Source organism: Oenanthe melanoleuca, chromosome Z (genome assembly GCF_029582105.1).
Source record: "Oenanthe melanoleuca isolate GR-GAL-2019-014 chromosome Z, OMel1.0, whole genome shotgun sequence".
NCBI lineage: Eukaryota > Metazoa > Chordata > Aves > Passeriformes > Muscicapidae > Oenanthe > Oenanthe melanoleuca.
Window position 1 is genome coordinate 24,068,679 of NC_079362.1, and position 15,549 is coordinate 24,084,227.

General features: G+C 36.4%; 1 protein-coding gene across 1 annotated transcript in view; it reads right to left on the reverse strand.

Moving 5' to 3' along the window:
• Positions 1-2,691: 2,691 nt before the first annotated feature.
• Positions 2,692-15,549, reverse strand: part of KCNN2 (potassium calcium-activated channel subfamily N member 2) — a 71,232-nt gene continuing 58,374 nt past the window's right edge. The window contains exons 5-8 of the mRNA XM_056514423.1: positions 15,181-15,291; positions 13,184-13,311; positions 8,579-8,648; positions 2,692-6,747 (exon numbers count right to left, since the gene is read on the reverse strand). Of these exons, the coding sequence (XP_056370398.1) occupies positions 6,460-6,747; positions 8,579-8,648; positions 13,184-13,311; positions 15,181-15,291 (597 nt within the window). The 3' untranslated portion in view covers positions 2,692-6,459. The remainder of the gene's footprint in view (positions 6,748-8,578; positions 8,649-13,183; positions 13,312-15,180; positions 15,292-15,549) is intronic.

Here is a 15,549-nt window from a genome sequence, read left to right on the forward strand (position 1 = left end):
AAAAAAGCATTTTTCATTCTATTAGACCATTTAAAAAACAGAAGAATGTAGTGATATAGTGGTGTGGAAGGAAGAACAGAGGCTCCACACTGCTGTCCCACGGAGGGGCCACGGCCACCTTCAGGTTGGATGTTGCCATCTGCTCTCTCCAGTAACAGGCACTGCCCAGTGGCCTCTCAAGTGCCCCAGGGCCACCCCCTTTCAGATCATACCAGCAATGTGACAGATTCAACCACAGCTCCCAGTGCTCAGCAGCTGCTGGAGGAATAAACCCAGAGCAAAAGGCTGCAGGTGTGCTGGAACAACGGAGGGAGTGGCATGCACACTTCAGAGGCCTCTTACCCAAAGTGCATTCATTTGTGCTAAGAAGTGTTTGCAAAATTAAAAAAAATAATTTGGGGCTCTGATTGTTACTATTATATTACCTAGGGTGAAAAGCTGTTTGAAACTGCACATTAATTTAAAGAGTGGTTGCAGGATAGATTTCTTTTGTCCTACATGCATGTCATGTTCATGTGCCTATCATTCCAACTCCTCCATCAGGAAAACTAATTTGCCACATTTCATTTTGTGCAGATTTGTGGTACTGAGCACAAACACAGTGATGTTTAGTAAGTTGCAAACTATTCCTGAGTGAGACATATGTTTTGTTTGATTTTTGCTTGAAGCCACTTGAAACTTTATCTTTTGCAATTTATATTAGCCTATGGAGGCTAGGTACCTGTCTTTTGAGAGAATAGTCTAGGACAATCTCTTTCAGATCTTCTCCACATTTCTATTACAGTTTGGAGTCCTTTGTTAAAAAAATCCTGGTTTTTTTCTGTCTGATTATCAGCCTTCATATTACTCACATTTTGAGAGCTTCTCCATATAAACTGATAAGCTAGTATTAAACATTTACAGTGTGTCCCTGTAATTCATTGTCAGGAAATATAATTGCACAGTCTGTTACATTTCATTGATCCCCTCATATCTAGAGTGAGGCTTCACTTATACCTTTTCTAAGCTCTGAAGCCCGTAGCTAGTCAATTTGTCTACTCAAATGTTTTAATTCCATTATTATTCCTGGTGCTATATGATGGTTGGTCATTTGCCTGGACTGGATATGCCTTTTTGTTCAGAGACCTACTTTGCTGTAATCCACATAGAATATGCATGCCCTCTTTAGACTCAAGGTACTTTGAAATTCAGGTTAGAATGGGAACAGCAGGTCAGAATAGGCACAGCCTTAAAGTAGAACCTTTTAATCTAACTAAAAGCTTGTAGCTCGCTTCATGTATAATTGAAAACAGTATAGATTCTCCTAAATATTTGAAGATACTAATGGGTTTAAGGGAATCTGAATGAAAGGGAAGTCAGCACAAAGCTTCAGTTCTCCATCTGATTTTGTTACTTGCCATGCTAGCTCGCAACAGGTTCAAGATTGTGGCTTATGTTTTGTCTTTCACTGACACTGTGTTGCACACCCTTCAATATGCAGAAAAGCTTTGCAATCCTCTGCAGGGGAACCTTCTTCATATAAAGGCCTGAAAATTATTTATCTAATAGATCTTCAGCTATATCACTGTAACAAAGTCTAATATATGGCAGTGTGGTGATGCTAATTCTGGTAACCGCCTCCAGTTTAGGATGTCTACATACCCTAGTCCACACCACGCTGCACCTGCTCCCACCACGTGCTATTCTGTCCAGCTGCAAGCAATTCTTGGCAGGGAATCAAGTGTCTGTGTTGGACTTGATGCTGTGCTGAGCCAGAAGTCTTGAGCAGAGTTGCATAAATTAACACAATCCTCCTCTCCTATTTATCTGGTCATCTTGCACACCAGGCTGCTCTTGAGAGATGGGACCTATTTGCTCAGTGCTGTGCTAACACCCTCTATAGTGAGAAAACCCTGGTCTTTCTGGAGTGAATAAACCCCTGTGGCTTCTGGACCAAAGCTGATGTGCAGTGAGGCACTCAGGCAAGCCAGAGCTAACCCTAGGCACAGCTGACTGAAAAGCATCTTCTAAGCATTTCTTTTTCTTTATTCTCTCAGTCATGGAGAGAGGTAAGATCTTACAGCTACCCCTTAAAAAAGGTTCAGAATAAAAAGGCTAATATACACGATAGCCTAGTTTTCTCTGAATTTGTGCCAACAGATATAGGATCACATTCATAAGCCCTAATTGACAGATGTAGGGTAATTTTATTACGCACATATAAGGTTCTGTGCACATAAACTTCCACACACATAAATAGTTGGCTTTGAGTGTGTGTAAGCTCCACCTCAGAACTGTTCAGATATGGCAGTGCTCTTCCCAGGCTAGGACTGGCTCAGACCTGGGTAGCCAGGAGTACTGGCTAAAATTTGTGTTCATTTCTACCTGTGCATTTAGATATGCTGATGCAGAGGTGGAGCTCTGAAAATGACACACATAAGTAAGTGTTACCTCATTCCTACCTTCCCCTCAATTACATTGCTTGTCACCCCTTAATAACTATTTTCTCGCCCCTTAATAATTATTAATAAAAGGGTAAAAAGACTTTAAGGACTTTGATTTTAAAAAAGAATGAATATGAACAAAAAGTTTGGCAGATGGTGAGAACACTTATTAATCGGAAAACCTTCTGTGGATAAAGCTCAGTAAGAATTTTCATAACTTTTAGTTAGGGGAAAGGAGTTTTCAAACAATTTTAATTTTCAGTATTGATAAGGGTTACAGATTTTATTCTGAATTTTAGACACATTGAACACCTTTTATTCTTTTATGCTTAGATATGCTCTTAATGCGTGGCATATCAACTCGAATGTTTACATATGATCTGACATGGAAAGAGTCTTACAATTCATAAAAACAGTATGTTTATCATTTATCTTTGCTCTAATGATGACAGTGATTCCAACTCAGTCTGGGGAGCCATGGTTTTGAAATAGCTCACAAGGTATGGACCTCCAGAAGGCATTGAGAGCTCCTAAGCTGGATGCCAAATTTTAGATGGCAAATCTTTTTCCATAATAGATACATCCCCATGGAGCAGCAGGAGGTAAAGAAAAGCTGAGTTGCACAAGTCTGTCTGGAAAGATCTGCAAGCTTAAAATATATTATGATTTACAGAATCAAGAATTGCAGAGCATTTGCAAGCATAAAACATATGAATGTATTATTCTGATTCTGCAAAAAACCTAAATGTAAGTAAAAAGTACTATTTAAATCAATGCATTTAATTGTAAGCATAGTGAACAGGTCTATTTGTGATCTTACATTTCAGTCCTGCCGAGCAAGATATCTTTGCTCGGTATCTTTAAAAAAGCAGACTAGCAACAAGACTCCCAAGAAACTTAAAGATGGAATCAGTGTCTGGAATGTAGTGAAAAGAAAGAGTATAATAGCAACTGAAAGCAGAATTTTCCTACTGGTGAAACTAAGGCAAGAGGTGCATGAAGCTTTACAATTGTAATATGGTAAATATGCCATATGAATTGAGAAAGACTCCTTGTCATTTGTAAACAATCTTTCTAAGAAAAGTCTACATTTAAATATACAGTTTCCACGATCTATCATATGTTTTCCTTTTGATGATCATATATGTTGACAACGATAGAGCTAAAGTTTTCAAACTAAAAAGTCGGTAATGGAATTTGTGGTACTACAAAAGTCAGACAAGGGAAGACTAAAAGGAGTTTAGTGTCAGGAGTAAGAAAATCAAACCAAGAGTGCTTTGTGCTCTCCTGAATAAAAGTTTATATCTGTCCTTTCATGTAGTATATCCCCATGCAGCACCTTAGTGCTGAAATCAGGTATTACAAGAATAAAGTCATATGTGCTGAAAATGCAGATAAAATATCTGTAGTGAGCTTGAAGGTGCATTAAGACATAGAACTGGAGTATTACATTATAACATTTGTTTTTTGCTTTACAAAGAAAGGAAGGAATCCAAAATAATTTGGCAGGTTGTTACAGAATGCTACTGATGGAAATAATCCTGATGCATCTCACCATTGCATAAAGCTGTGGCAATAATATTAAGTTCAGGCTTCTGAGTCCTAGTGAGTAAAAGAAATGGAGAGGTCAAAGATTGACAGCTGCTCTTTCACAACAGAAATAGCCAGCTCAATACTTACAGCTGGATCTTAATTAAAATTGACAGATTGACAAGAATTTTTGAAGTGGAGCTATAGTTCTTTAAGAACCCAGTTGTGCAAAAAATGGATGTTATACATATATTGAAAAGATGTAAACAATGAAAGAGCTAGTTCAAGCTGACAGGAGAAAAAGGAATGTATTCAAGCTACAGAAAGTGTATTTCACATTCAATGTCAAGAAAAGTAATCTAAACTAAATGCAAAAAAGGAGAAAAAAGAATTCTAAAACTTGACTATTAAATTCCAATATTATTAATCACTACTGGCCTTATGACCACTCACAATCTCATCTAGTTAAGGACTGCACTAGAAAAGTATTAGGACTATATAATATCCACCTTTTCCTTTAAAAATGAACTCCATAAAAACAAAAGCAGAACTGCAAATACTATGCAATACTGCTTGTTATTTCCAGTCACAAAATACCACAGCCTGTAAATAAGGCACGCCAAAGGCATGCAACTGTCCTGCTCTAGGGGGAAAAATACTGCAAAGTCATCATCTTTCTCAAGGACATTAAAAGCTGGAGAAATTCTTGACCTTTTAATAAGCATGCAATACCTCTGGATGTCACTTATACATTCATAATTTATACATTCGTAACACCAGAAAAGGAAGATCCTTTAATTTGAATAGGCCTAAATTATCTGCTGTTTTTCAGATTATGTATTTGGTTTGGGGAATTCTGGTTGCTCTTCTGTCTTGCCCAGAAGGGTCTGCCCTCACTTCCTGCATTACTCTTTCCTGCCTGTCCTTGATGACCAGAAATCACAGTGTTTCATGGAGCAATGTCCTTTCTTTCAAGGAGCAAACTGGTTACCTCTAGGCAGACATAGTATCACTTAGAAACAGTCAGCCACGTCTAACTTGTTTAGCTACAGATGTCACCCTTGTCTGTAAACCAGGGGACAGGCAGACTGAACTGGCATATTTTGTAAATAGTAAGTTCTAAAAAATGTCTCATAAAGTCAAATAATTTCCTGTTTATAGCTAGGAATTGTGAATGCAACTTGTATGTACTGAGCATTTAAACTTACCTAGTTTTGCTCCTCTAGAGCATAAACCAGGAGAAATGTCAGTCAAAACCTTTTCACCAGTGCCTACTGGTGACTATGCTTTGTGATTTGTTTTTGTTTTTTTTTTTTTTCTTTTTGTTTTTTTCTTTAATAAAGTAGGAGACCTTATTTTTATGCCTGAAAATAAAGTATTATAGATACCCTACTGTTGTAACTCCAGTCTACAGCTGGCTTTTTACAGGAGATTTTGGAAATATTGCTAGAAGTGTTTTGCTAAGCTTGACTGCATAGCAGGAACCATGGGGATTGCCCACACATAATGTATACAGAACACTGTGCTGCTATCACACAACTGTGTATACTGTAAGTCTTGTGTCAGTCATTCACTCCAGAAACACAAATAAAGGAGTGGAGAAAGTAGCAACCTAATACTTTCAAAACCCAAATAGCATTATTAGGAGACTTCTGGGTGAAAGTGGTGCTTTTGATCTGGACAAACCTGGCATTGTTGTGAGACTCTGAATAAGTAAACAGGACTCTGCCTGTGCTTTTTGCATGCCAGTAGCTTTATGAATAGTCAATTTAAAAGATCATTGCTATGGGCATTGCATAAATAATTTTATATACATAAATACATATGTATATATATTGTCAATGTGTGTGTGTACTAATGAATGTTAAAAAAAAGCCCTAACAATATTTTAAAAACCCATAGCTTACTTCAAGACTTTTCTACGATAAACTATATTTTTAATTAATCACTTCAGAAATCAAATTCACCATGACCTTTTAAAATGACTATACATACACAGCACACTGTTAGATTAATATTGGTTTTTTTCCCCCTCCACTGCAAGCAAAGTTTAGACAGTTAGCTTTCATACTTAGAAATAATTATTAAGCTTAAATTTAGTTTCTTAAGAGTTCATAATTAGGTCTTTTGATTGTGATTTTTTTCTTTTTTTTGGTTGTTAGGTCAAAGAAATCAATTAACTATGTGCAGAAATTAACATTTTCATTATATTAGATTATGTATTGTAGTAGTAAAGCTTGTTTGAAGTGCATGAATAAAAAGTGAAATTACAGGAAGAACAATCTAATATAGCAATACTAGGTGCATTCACTGTGCATCTGAGAGGAGGAGGGGGGAAAAAAAGAGAGTTTTCACTCATTTTGGCCTAAAATGTGTTCAGGTTTCCAGGATTCTGACATCAGAACCCAGATAACGCTGGCTAGAACCATAGGGCTTTACAATAAAAGCTAAAATATTGACCATATGATGGCAAAAAGTCTTTATTTTGCAGTTAACTTATTCTCTTCTAGCTACTCTCTGATGAAGTTGGTGGTGCTGTGGAGGATGATCTCCTTCTTCTTGACAAAGATCGTGATCGTTCAGCACTGTAGGCAACATGCTTATCGTAATTTTGTATCTGAGCCTCGAGGAATTCCCTCTGTTGCTGGCTGATTGTCTGGCTAATCAGTCCAGGAAGGGCTTGAATGCTACCAATTAAAGTTTCCAGTTTAGTTTCCAGAGTAACAATTCTCTTCTCAAAATCTTCACTTCTTTCATTTAAGTCAGAAATCATGTCATACATGATGTTTTGAGTCTGAAAGTAGAAGGATGTAAGTAAAGGTTTAGAGAGACCTTACATGTATTGTAACAAGTAGCACAACTCTACAAAGGTTTGTAAAAGAGGGTATGAGTACTATAACAATATCTAGTCTCCTGAAATAATTTCCCTTGTAGATTAAACTACTCTAAACTAAACTTTCTACTAGATTTCTTAAGCAGAAATGTAATGCCTTTTAGTGCCACTTTAGATGTTGAAGTCAAAATCAATTAAAGACCAGACCATTTTCAGAAATTCTAGTGTTTGGGAGTGCACCAGGCTAAGCTTTTTGAACAGACAGTGTAAGCCACCAAGGGACTGAACGCTCCACTGATGTGCTCCATCCTTAACTGTTCTTGATTCTGATTTTAAATACCTTCATTCTTCTAAGCAGAGCACAAATGTTCATGGCTTGCTCCTTAAACTGAGCAGATTTTCTTGAATTGGCAGTAAGAGGGGTTGAGTGGATTTTTTTTAAAAGCAGTGCAAGGAGTAAAAACTCATTTGTGTGCTTTTCTAATTTTGCACTCTCCAATCTATCTCTACAAAACACTGCTTGAATAGAGCAAACAGATAGAGTGTACTTTAAGATGACACAATGGTCAGTAAAAATGTAATCTGAAATGAGATTCATAGAGATTTGGTTATAAATAATGGCTGAATGTCTGCTCTTATGGACTGAGGTTTCAGATTATTTAAACTAGAGTCAAAACTGGATGTGATTCAGTAGAAAACCTGGTTGAAATTTATGAACCATCCAAAGGAAAGGAAAATTAATTGAATGACTGCCTGAAGTGTAAACCACTTCAGTATCAGGTGTGTTATAACCCATTGTTCTGCCTCCTCTTTTAGGATGCTAGCATAACCCTTGAAAAGTGGTCTACACAAAATAGTGTATCAAAAGTCCTTGTTAGTTGCCAGAAGTATTAGATTGAGCTGTACTTTCACCTGAAGTTGTCAGGTGATTCTATAAAGCAAGAGGTAAAGGAACACTGAAGAGTTTAATCTTTCATTTGATGCACTTGAAATTGAGGAGGATTTTGAGGTAAATGAAGCAGTGTACAAGAAACCCTTAGGAAGAGCCCATAAATGCTTTTAATGTAGCCTCAAATTAAGCTCACAGTAACTGTTAAATATTAAGATCTAATGACAAATTCAAAATACTATCAGCTCAGACCTCTAGCTTTCTAGTTATTATATATTTATGAAAAATTCTAGCAACAATAAAGCAGCTCGCAACTGAATAGCCTTTTTTACATCAACTCAAATTTAAAGAAAATTTAAAAAGCCTTATGATATTTTGGCAAAGTAGACAGCTATTATTCATTATAAAAACTTAAGTAAATTCAGATCTAAATTTACTTGTCCAAAGTTCCTGCTGCATAAGACAATAGGAACAGGAAACCTGAACCTCTAACTCCAGTCCAGAGGCTATTTACTACATAAATAGTAAATCTGTCTGTCATGGCACAGTCACTATCACCACATGGCAAATCTTCTTACTACACAGCACTACACCACTACAGCCCACTCACAGTTCAGCATTTACCATGAGCACTGCAGTCACCTCAGGAGTTCTCAGGATCAGCCTCTCAATTGTGAAGTCTTTTTCAAATGTACAAAAAAATAAATAAATATGGTACATTCAAACTTTCATCAGGTTGTTTCTTTCAGTAGGTGCTATCACAAAACACACATATATTTTTGTTTGCTACAAATAACAACCTTGTTAATAACAATATTTGCACATACAATGCATAACATTTACACTTAAAAACTCTTCATTTTGAAAGGATGAATATTGAAACAACAGTAACTGCCTACTAACCTTTGCCAGGTCCACCAAAGTGTTGGCTTGATCATTCAGTTTCCTTTGTTCCATTTTTACACTTCTTAATCTAAAAAGTGAAATTTTAAGTCAGATTTTTTTTTTTTTGGTATGAGGTCATACTAGGATTTCTACAGAGCATGCACAAAACTTACAAGAGCAAATAACTGCATGGACAATGCCTTGACTACTTTGTGTAGAGTCAGAATCGGTCATGTGCCTGCTACAATGAGAAGCATGCTTCTTCAACACCGCAAAAAAGGAAAGAGCAAGGAAATGTGATGTCCTTGAGAATACCATTGGCCATGGTCAAAGTTGAATTCAAAAAGGAAGATAACGACTTATCCAGACTACATGAAAGAAAGCCAAAACATTCCTGAAAGCCTCAGTATCGTGACAAGTAGATATAGGAAGAAACATAGAACAACAGTTTTTTGTCATTATTGTTGTAGTAAACAAGAATCTTCCCATGCCTACATGACTAGATACAGGTATTAGCCCTGTTCTGTCGGAAATGGATTGGGTTAGCAGGTGTTGGAACCTGATGAACATACAGTGATAAGTGAGTTTCTCCTTACTTTAAACAGAACTTCCATCTGACCAGCAGCTAAATAACCAACATGCTTGCCAATACATTTGGTTTTCTTAAATAATTTGTGAATCTAAATATGATTATATTTTAAATTTACATCATTCTTTTTCAAAGCACTATTTAAACTGTAGCATTGAAAAACTATGAAAGAAGCAACAAGGGTACATTTTTTTTTTTAATTTGATGCGTACCTATCTGCATTATTGTTGGTAATGCACGTTTTCTGCAAGATATAGACGACCCTTCTTATACATTCTCTGATATGAAACCCACATTTTCCAGATTACTAGAGGAGTGTTTTAGACTTAAATATGATTCATTTGTTCAACATTTCATAATAGATCCATACTTGGACTTTCAATGACTTTTCTGGCAGTTCTAGAGCTGGAAATAGGGTTTTGCAAAACCTAGGTATCAATTTATAAACAATATGTCATAAGATACCACTTCAGTCCACCAGTGTGTCAAGGGCTGACCAAAATAACAATCTGGTTAGCTGTCAAACGGAAGTAAGTTTGGCAGCATTTTGTGACAGGTGGGTTGCTAATGCATCCTCTGCCCATTTCTCAGTGATGGCATTACTCAGAAAACTAGTTTAAAGAAAACCAGAATGTTTCTTTCATCTCTTCAGTTTACAAGCATTTCCTTTCACATCTTGGCTAACTGGTATGAGAAAGTAAGTTGGGGAGAGCGAAATATTTAAAAGTATCGACAAAATAAAAATGGAAATAACTCTGTTAAGGTAGAAATGAACTAATCACATAAGACTGGCACTCCAGGAGCTTGTTACTGGAATGTCATATGCTCTTCCTCCCTGGAAGCTTCTTTCAGAGCACAACATAAAGGCAGATTGTAGTAGTGGGGTTTTCAGAGGCTGCAAGGTGGAGTTTTTCTAAAACAAAAAAATATGAAGGAGTCTCCAAGGTACAGAATTATATCATCACAGTGTCAGAAGAGAATAATTATTAAAAGGAAATTATTTCACTGGAGAATGACAACCCCAGTGTTTTGGTGACCATTCTCTGATAATTTGCAGAATATGTGTTTTCTGCTTTTCTTAAGATTCATTGACTCATCTGTTTGACAATCAGTATTTTAATTTTAAAGTTCCAGGAAGTTCATTATCATTGTAGTAGTACAAGTACCAGTTAGACACCAACATGATAATTCTTCGTGGTAACCAACCCAAGACCTACCACAGGCTGTAAGAATGTATAGGTATGGCAAGTCTTTAGCTGCAGCAGCCGGATTTAAAGAAAACCAACAGACTTTCATAGAGTAATTCATTAAGATAAAATTTTGATTTTATGAACTTCACTTATCACAGAAAAAGATCATGACTCTGCATTGCGTTTCCATGGCAGCAATCAGACCACTGAAGTTCACAAATAAAAACTCTATTTTTTGCATGCAGACAGTGGTAAATTCTGCAAGTTTAGAAAGGAACAGCTTATACAACTTACTTCCGAGCTCTATTTTCATTTTGTTGAAAAAAAGACAAAACAAAAGAAAACAAAGTGTAAAATATACTAAAACAACCAAATGAGCACAGTGGGCTCGATTCAGCAGGTGGAAAGTCCTAGGGAGTTGCTACTTTTGATCAGTAGCTGCCTGAGGAGGAATCTAACTCACGTGCATTCATGATGAAGGAATCTGCAATATCTTCAAGCCTTCCCATTAACTATCATCTGTAGCTTTTCTTATTCATACAATACATAACATACCTTTTTATTATTTCACCTTCATCTTATCTAGTGTGCATGAGAAGCAGAACACCCAGACCAGCTGAATGCATTTCAGAGCTGTGACCATGACTGTTATCATGATCTAGTCTGGTTCCTTTTATGAAATTTGCCCTGAAATGCCACTCCTTTGATTTTTGTCTCCAGAGAAATGGTTGGAAGGTGAAGAAGGGGGATCAAAAAAAACTTAAGACTCCGGAAAGATGGAAAACTGTAAGTCACTTGAGAAAAAGTGCAAAGATGAAAAGGGATGAAAAATTAATTTGTATCCATCTACTCAGCTACTGGAAGAAAGCAAACTGCTACTGCAATGTGCTCATCCATGGTGCATTCTTCAGCATACTGAAAAAATTATCTTTTGTTTGTCTTCCTGAATACAAAAGTTCTGGGGCAGTAATGCGCCCCAAAGTGGGTGAAGTGGTAAAAGACAGAGAGAAATGATTAAGATAGCTGTGCAATCTAGCTGTCAGAGCTATGAAAAAGTTACTGATGCCACCTTCTTCACCCCACCTGATTAATTAATTTTTAAGGAAGGTGCAGAACCCACTTTATATTCTGTAAAGTTCTTCTGAGCCTGAGTGATATCAAGAGCTGGAGATCGAGCCTGCTGTGCTTTTTAGACTTTTCTGAACATATGTGCTCATACACACGCAGACACACAAACACACACACAAAATAAATAGCAAAGTTAAAATGTTAAGGAACAACCTTTGCAATCAAGGATTCAAGTCCAGCAAGGATGCACATGACATGCCATCCTCTCCCCAAAACCTCTGCCACTCCCCTCCACCCCCCAATCCTTTAAGCTAAGCAGGATGGCCAAACTACTATATAAAAATCTACTTTTTATATTCACACAAAACTGCCTCAACTTCTGTTGTCTTTTAATTCCTCAAAGTATTTCCACAATGGCACAGTAACATTTAATCCTGCAAGTTTGCTAAATGTAATACAGTAATCAAAGTTTACAGAATACTTAATAACTTAATCTTAGCTATCTACTGCTTTAAAACATTACTGTGAAAGAGAGAATGATTGTTAGTCTAAATTTACTAACAGGAAATGAGTAAACCTGACCTTTCCTTCCTGTCTTTCCTGCAAGATGCTACACAGATATTCTTTTCACCATAGATACTTCCTTGACATCTGTACACTGGCTGTCTCAGTCACAGACCTACACTCAAAAGTAATGAAATCATCAGTTTGAAATTAAACTTAATTTATCTACTTCTTCTCTGTAACTCATGGGAACTATCTTCATCAGCTGTACAAATGGCTGCCTCAGGCTGGATGGGGATAACAAATAGAACAGATAAACAGATCCTGACCATTTCTCAAAAGAATTCTGGTTCCTGAGGACAAAACTCCGGGGTTTTTTCCTCACATGTAGTTTAAGGAATAGTGACCATTATGCAATTCTTCTCATCTGGATGTGCTTTATGACAAATACATACTGCAAATTTTAGATAAATCCTTGCAGTTTGGCAATACTGTGGTACAGCTTAATCCTACTACTAGTTTTAACAAAAAAGTCTAAGGCTTGTTTTCAGACCCTCAAGTAGAAGGGAAGAACTCATTTGAATAATGCCAGAGGTTTTTAATGGTCTCAACTACTGGCACACACCCCATTTTCTAGAACAGATGGCAGGGGTCATAGCTGAAATACCAACAGTTCATCTTATGCACTGAGAATATGCAGTGGAGAGAGGCAACCAAATGCTGGTGGGCCATAAAATGATACTTGATGAATATTCTTTTCATTAAACTCTCTTCTACCACATCATTCTGATTTTAATATATTAAAACATCTATTATAAAGAAAATGTGTTTTTTTGGTTTTTTTGGGTTTTTTTTTTTAATTTTTTAAAATTTTTTTTATTTTATTTTAATTTTCCTTTTGTCTACTGTAGCTTGCATCTTCTACCCAGAAGCAAATGCATAAGAACAAAGGATAACCTTAGTGGCAAAAAACAAGAAAAGTCTTAGATACTTCAAGAACTATGGGAAACTTCTAAAAAAACATTAACCATTTTATATGGACATAAACTTCCAGTGTACCTTTCTATTTTATTGCAAACAGGTAATACAGTAAAATCTTGTCTTTCTCTTACTGTGGAAGAAAATCAACATCCAGTACAATCTTCTATGAAGGGAAGGGAATGGGGTGGGGAGAGGAGGGAGGGGGCAGGATGGGACTAAGAGTGGCTGAGAGACAAGGAAATTGACAGATAAAACACCTTGAAAGGAAAAACAAAGCAAAATAATACTTACTGATGAATAGCTTGCAAGAATTTGCGTTGATGTTTCCTTACTTTTGCATGGTCTATTTTTTTAACCAGCTTTGTGTTTTTATAAATTAACCATGTTTCCCTGAGTACATTGGCCGCTGCATTTTTCACCTGTTTAATGAAAGAAAAACACCAGACTGACAAAAGTAATATTATGTTATGTTTTCACTTTTCTGTTATTAACTCTTCCTAAAGCTTTTGAAATGCTGTCTTAGATGTGAGAAGTGGGTCCCTCAAGAAGCTGCAGCCCTGAGGGAAAAAAACAATAACTGGATTAAGGGGATGGATGAGCAGTTTCCTTTTTATATAGATGTGATGTTCAGATCAAATCTTTTTGCATCCAGGAATAATTTTCCCTCTTCAAAGAGTTGTAACTGCTTGGTGTTTATGGCAATATAAATTACAGTGAGGAAATACTAATGCATTATCTGCAGGTTAATTAAGTGCATTCAATAGAGCCATAACATTTCTCTCTTTCTTGTTCTATGGTTAGCAGTTCTTAATTCTCTTAGCAATTTAACAGTCTTTTAAATTTCCAGAGCAGTTTGAGCACTTTTTCTCTTTTCCCCTTTTTTTTTTTTTTTTTTTTTTTTTTTGGGTGGCATTTAGTTTTTAAACTGTTCTATTTAAAAAGTGCTTTGACTTTTTTTTTAATGCGTCTTTCCATAAAATGTTAAGGGTACCTTCAGTTCTTTTTTTAGGCTATCCAAAATTTTCAAAAATGCTTAAAAACATACAAATACTTTGAAAGCAATGTTGATTGATGGCTGAAAGACTAAGTTACTTGCAAAGAAAAACTGTCCTAATTATTCATCTTTCTCTCCTGCCAGCTTTACATCATGCCAGTAACTGCAGTGTCAGAGCTAAGTCAATGGCTAAGACACTGCAGGAATGTCATGCAATAGCTTGGCCCAGCAGCAGGGCACCCCACCTTGCACCTCTGAATGTTGGAGAACCTTGTCCTGTCCTTGCTGAAAGCACAACCATGGTTTCCAGACCTCCTCATCACCCCAAAGCAGCCCTTGCACTTCCACAAGGTATGGCTATCTCCAGGCTGTAAGGAGAGCTCTCCAGCATCTGCATGACTTGTGATCCAATGTGCATCCCGGATTTGTTTGCTTGGTTCACTTTTCACGTGCTTTAAGTTTCATGAGCTTGAAGCTATGAAAGCACCACTTGGATAAAGTATTAGACTAACATTGAGATTAATATGATGAACAAAATAAACTTCAAAAGGCATAAATAAACACCAGTCTCAAAATATGGCCAATCTCTGAGTTCCCATTGTGACTATAAGGACCTTTGTCTCCACAGTGGCTCTTCTCAGTAATGCAGACTAAACAATTTATTGCCTTGTTTGCTGCATTTTCTTTAATTTAAAGTATTTCTATAAATACCAAGGATTTTTATTTTGCAAAAAACAGTCTCTTCCAGAAATAATATATACAAACATCTTTCAAGGTCCTTCAGTACTGTGTGCCACTAAATAAACCATGTGTTGTGTACTAAAAGCAGTTGGAAAGACTGTCACCCTTGCAAACCCTGAATATGTTGTTTTCTTAAGAATATATCTCATAGCTTGAAGTTCTTGGTTTTATCTGTCATCTCACTTGTTTTAGCTACAAAAAAATACATTTTCATATGCCATGCAAAAGCTTCTGGTTTAATACAATAGTCTAGTTTCATAGCACTTAACTGCTGTTAAATTAGACTATTAACTAATTAGCACCAAATACCTTCCAGCTACAAGGACCCTCTATGCAATATTCAAATCCTTAAAATTTGCTGACAACTTTCAGTTGCCCTCAATTTAGTGAAAAACTCATTAAATTCAAAAAACATTCAATTTCTAATCTTTCAAAATAACACCCATGATGAAGTTCAGCAAGGGTACCAAGCAGGAGACTACTTAAAAACAAATGCAGAAATAAATTAATACACAGTATCCCTTTTCAGTTGTGAATATAAAGTGTGACTTACTCTTTTAGTTAGCTGGGTGTCCATCATGAAATTATGCACATGTTTTTCAGCTTTGGTAAGTTCTAACTTCCTTGCCACCACAGCTACCACCAGTGCAGTGCACCCAGCACCCTGAAAACAATAAAACAAACCCCCAAGATGTTACTACTGCATTTTGCAGAGTTTTTAAAGGAAGTTTTTCCTTTCCTGTAGAAGTATGGCAGGCATCAGGTGATTCATCCCAGGTAAATACAGTGAACATGCTACAGCTATTTCATTTCAGAATACTATGAAAAGTCAGTATGTACAGGCTGGTAAACTATCAAGGCACCAAAATAATTACTGAGTGGCATAATTTAAAAGTTCTGCTTATTTTTTTCTTTTTTACCT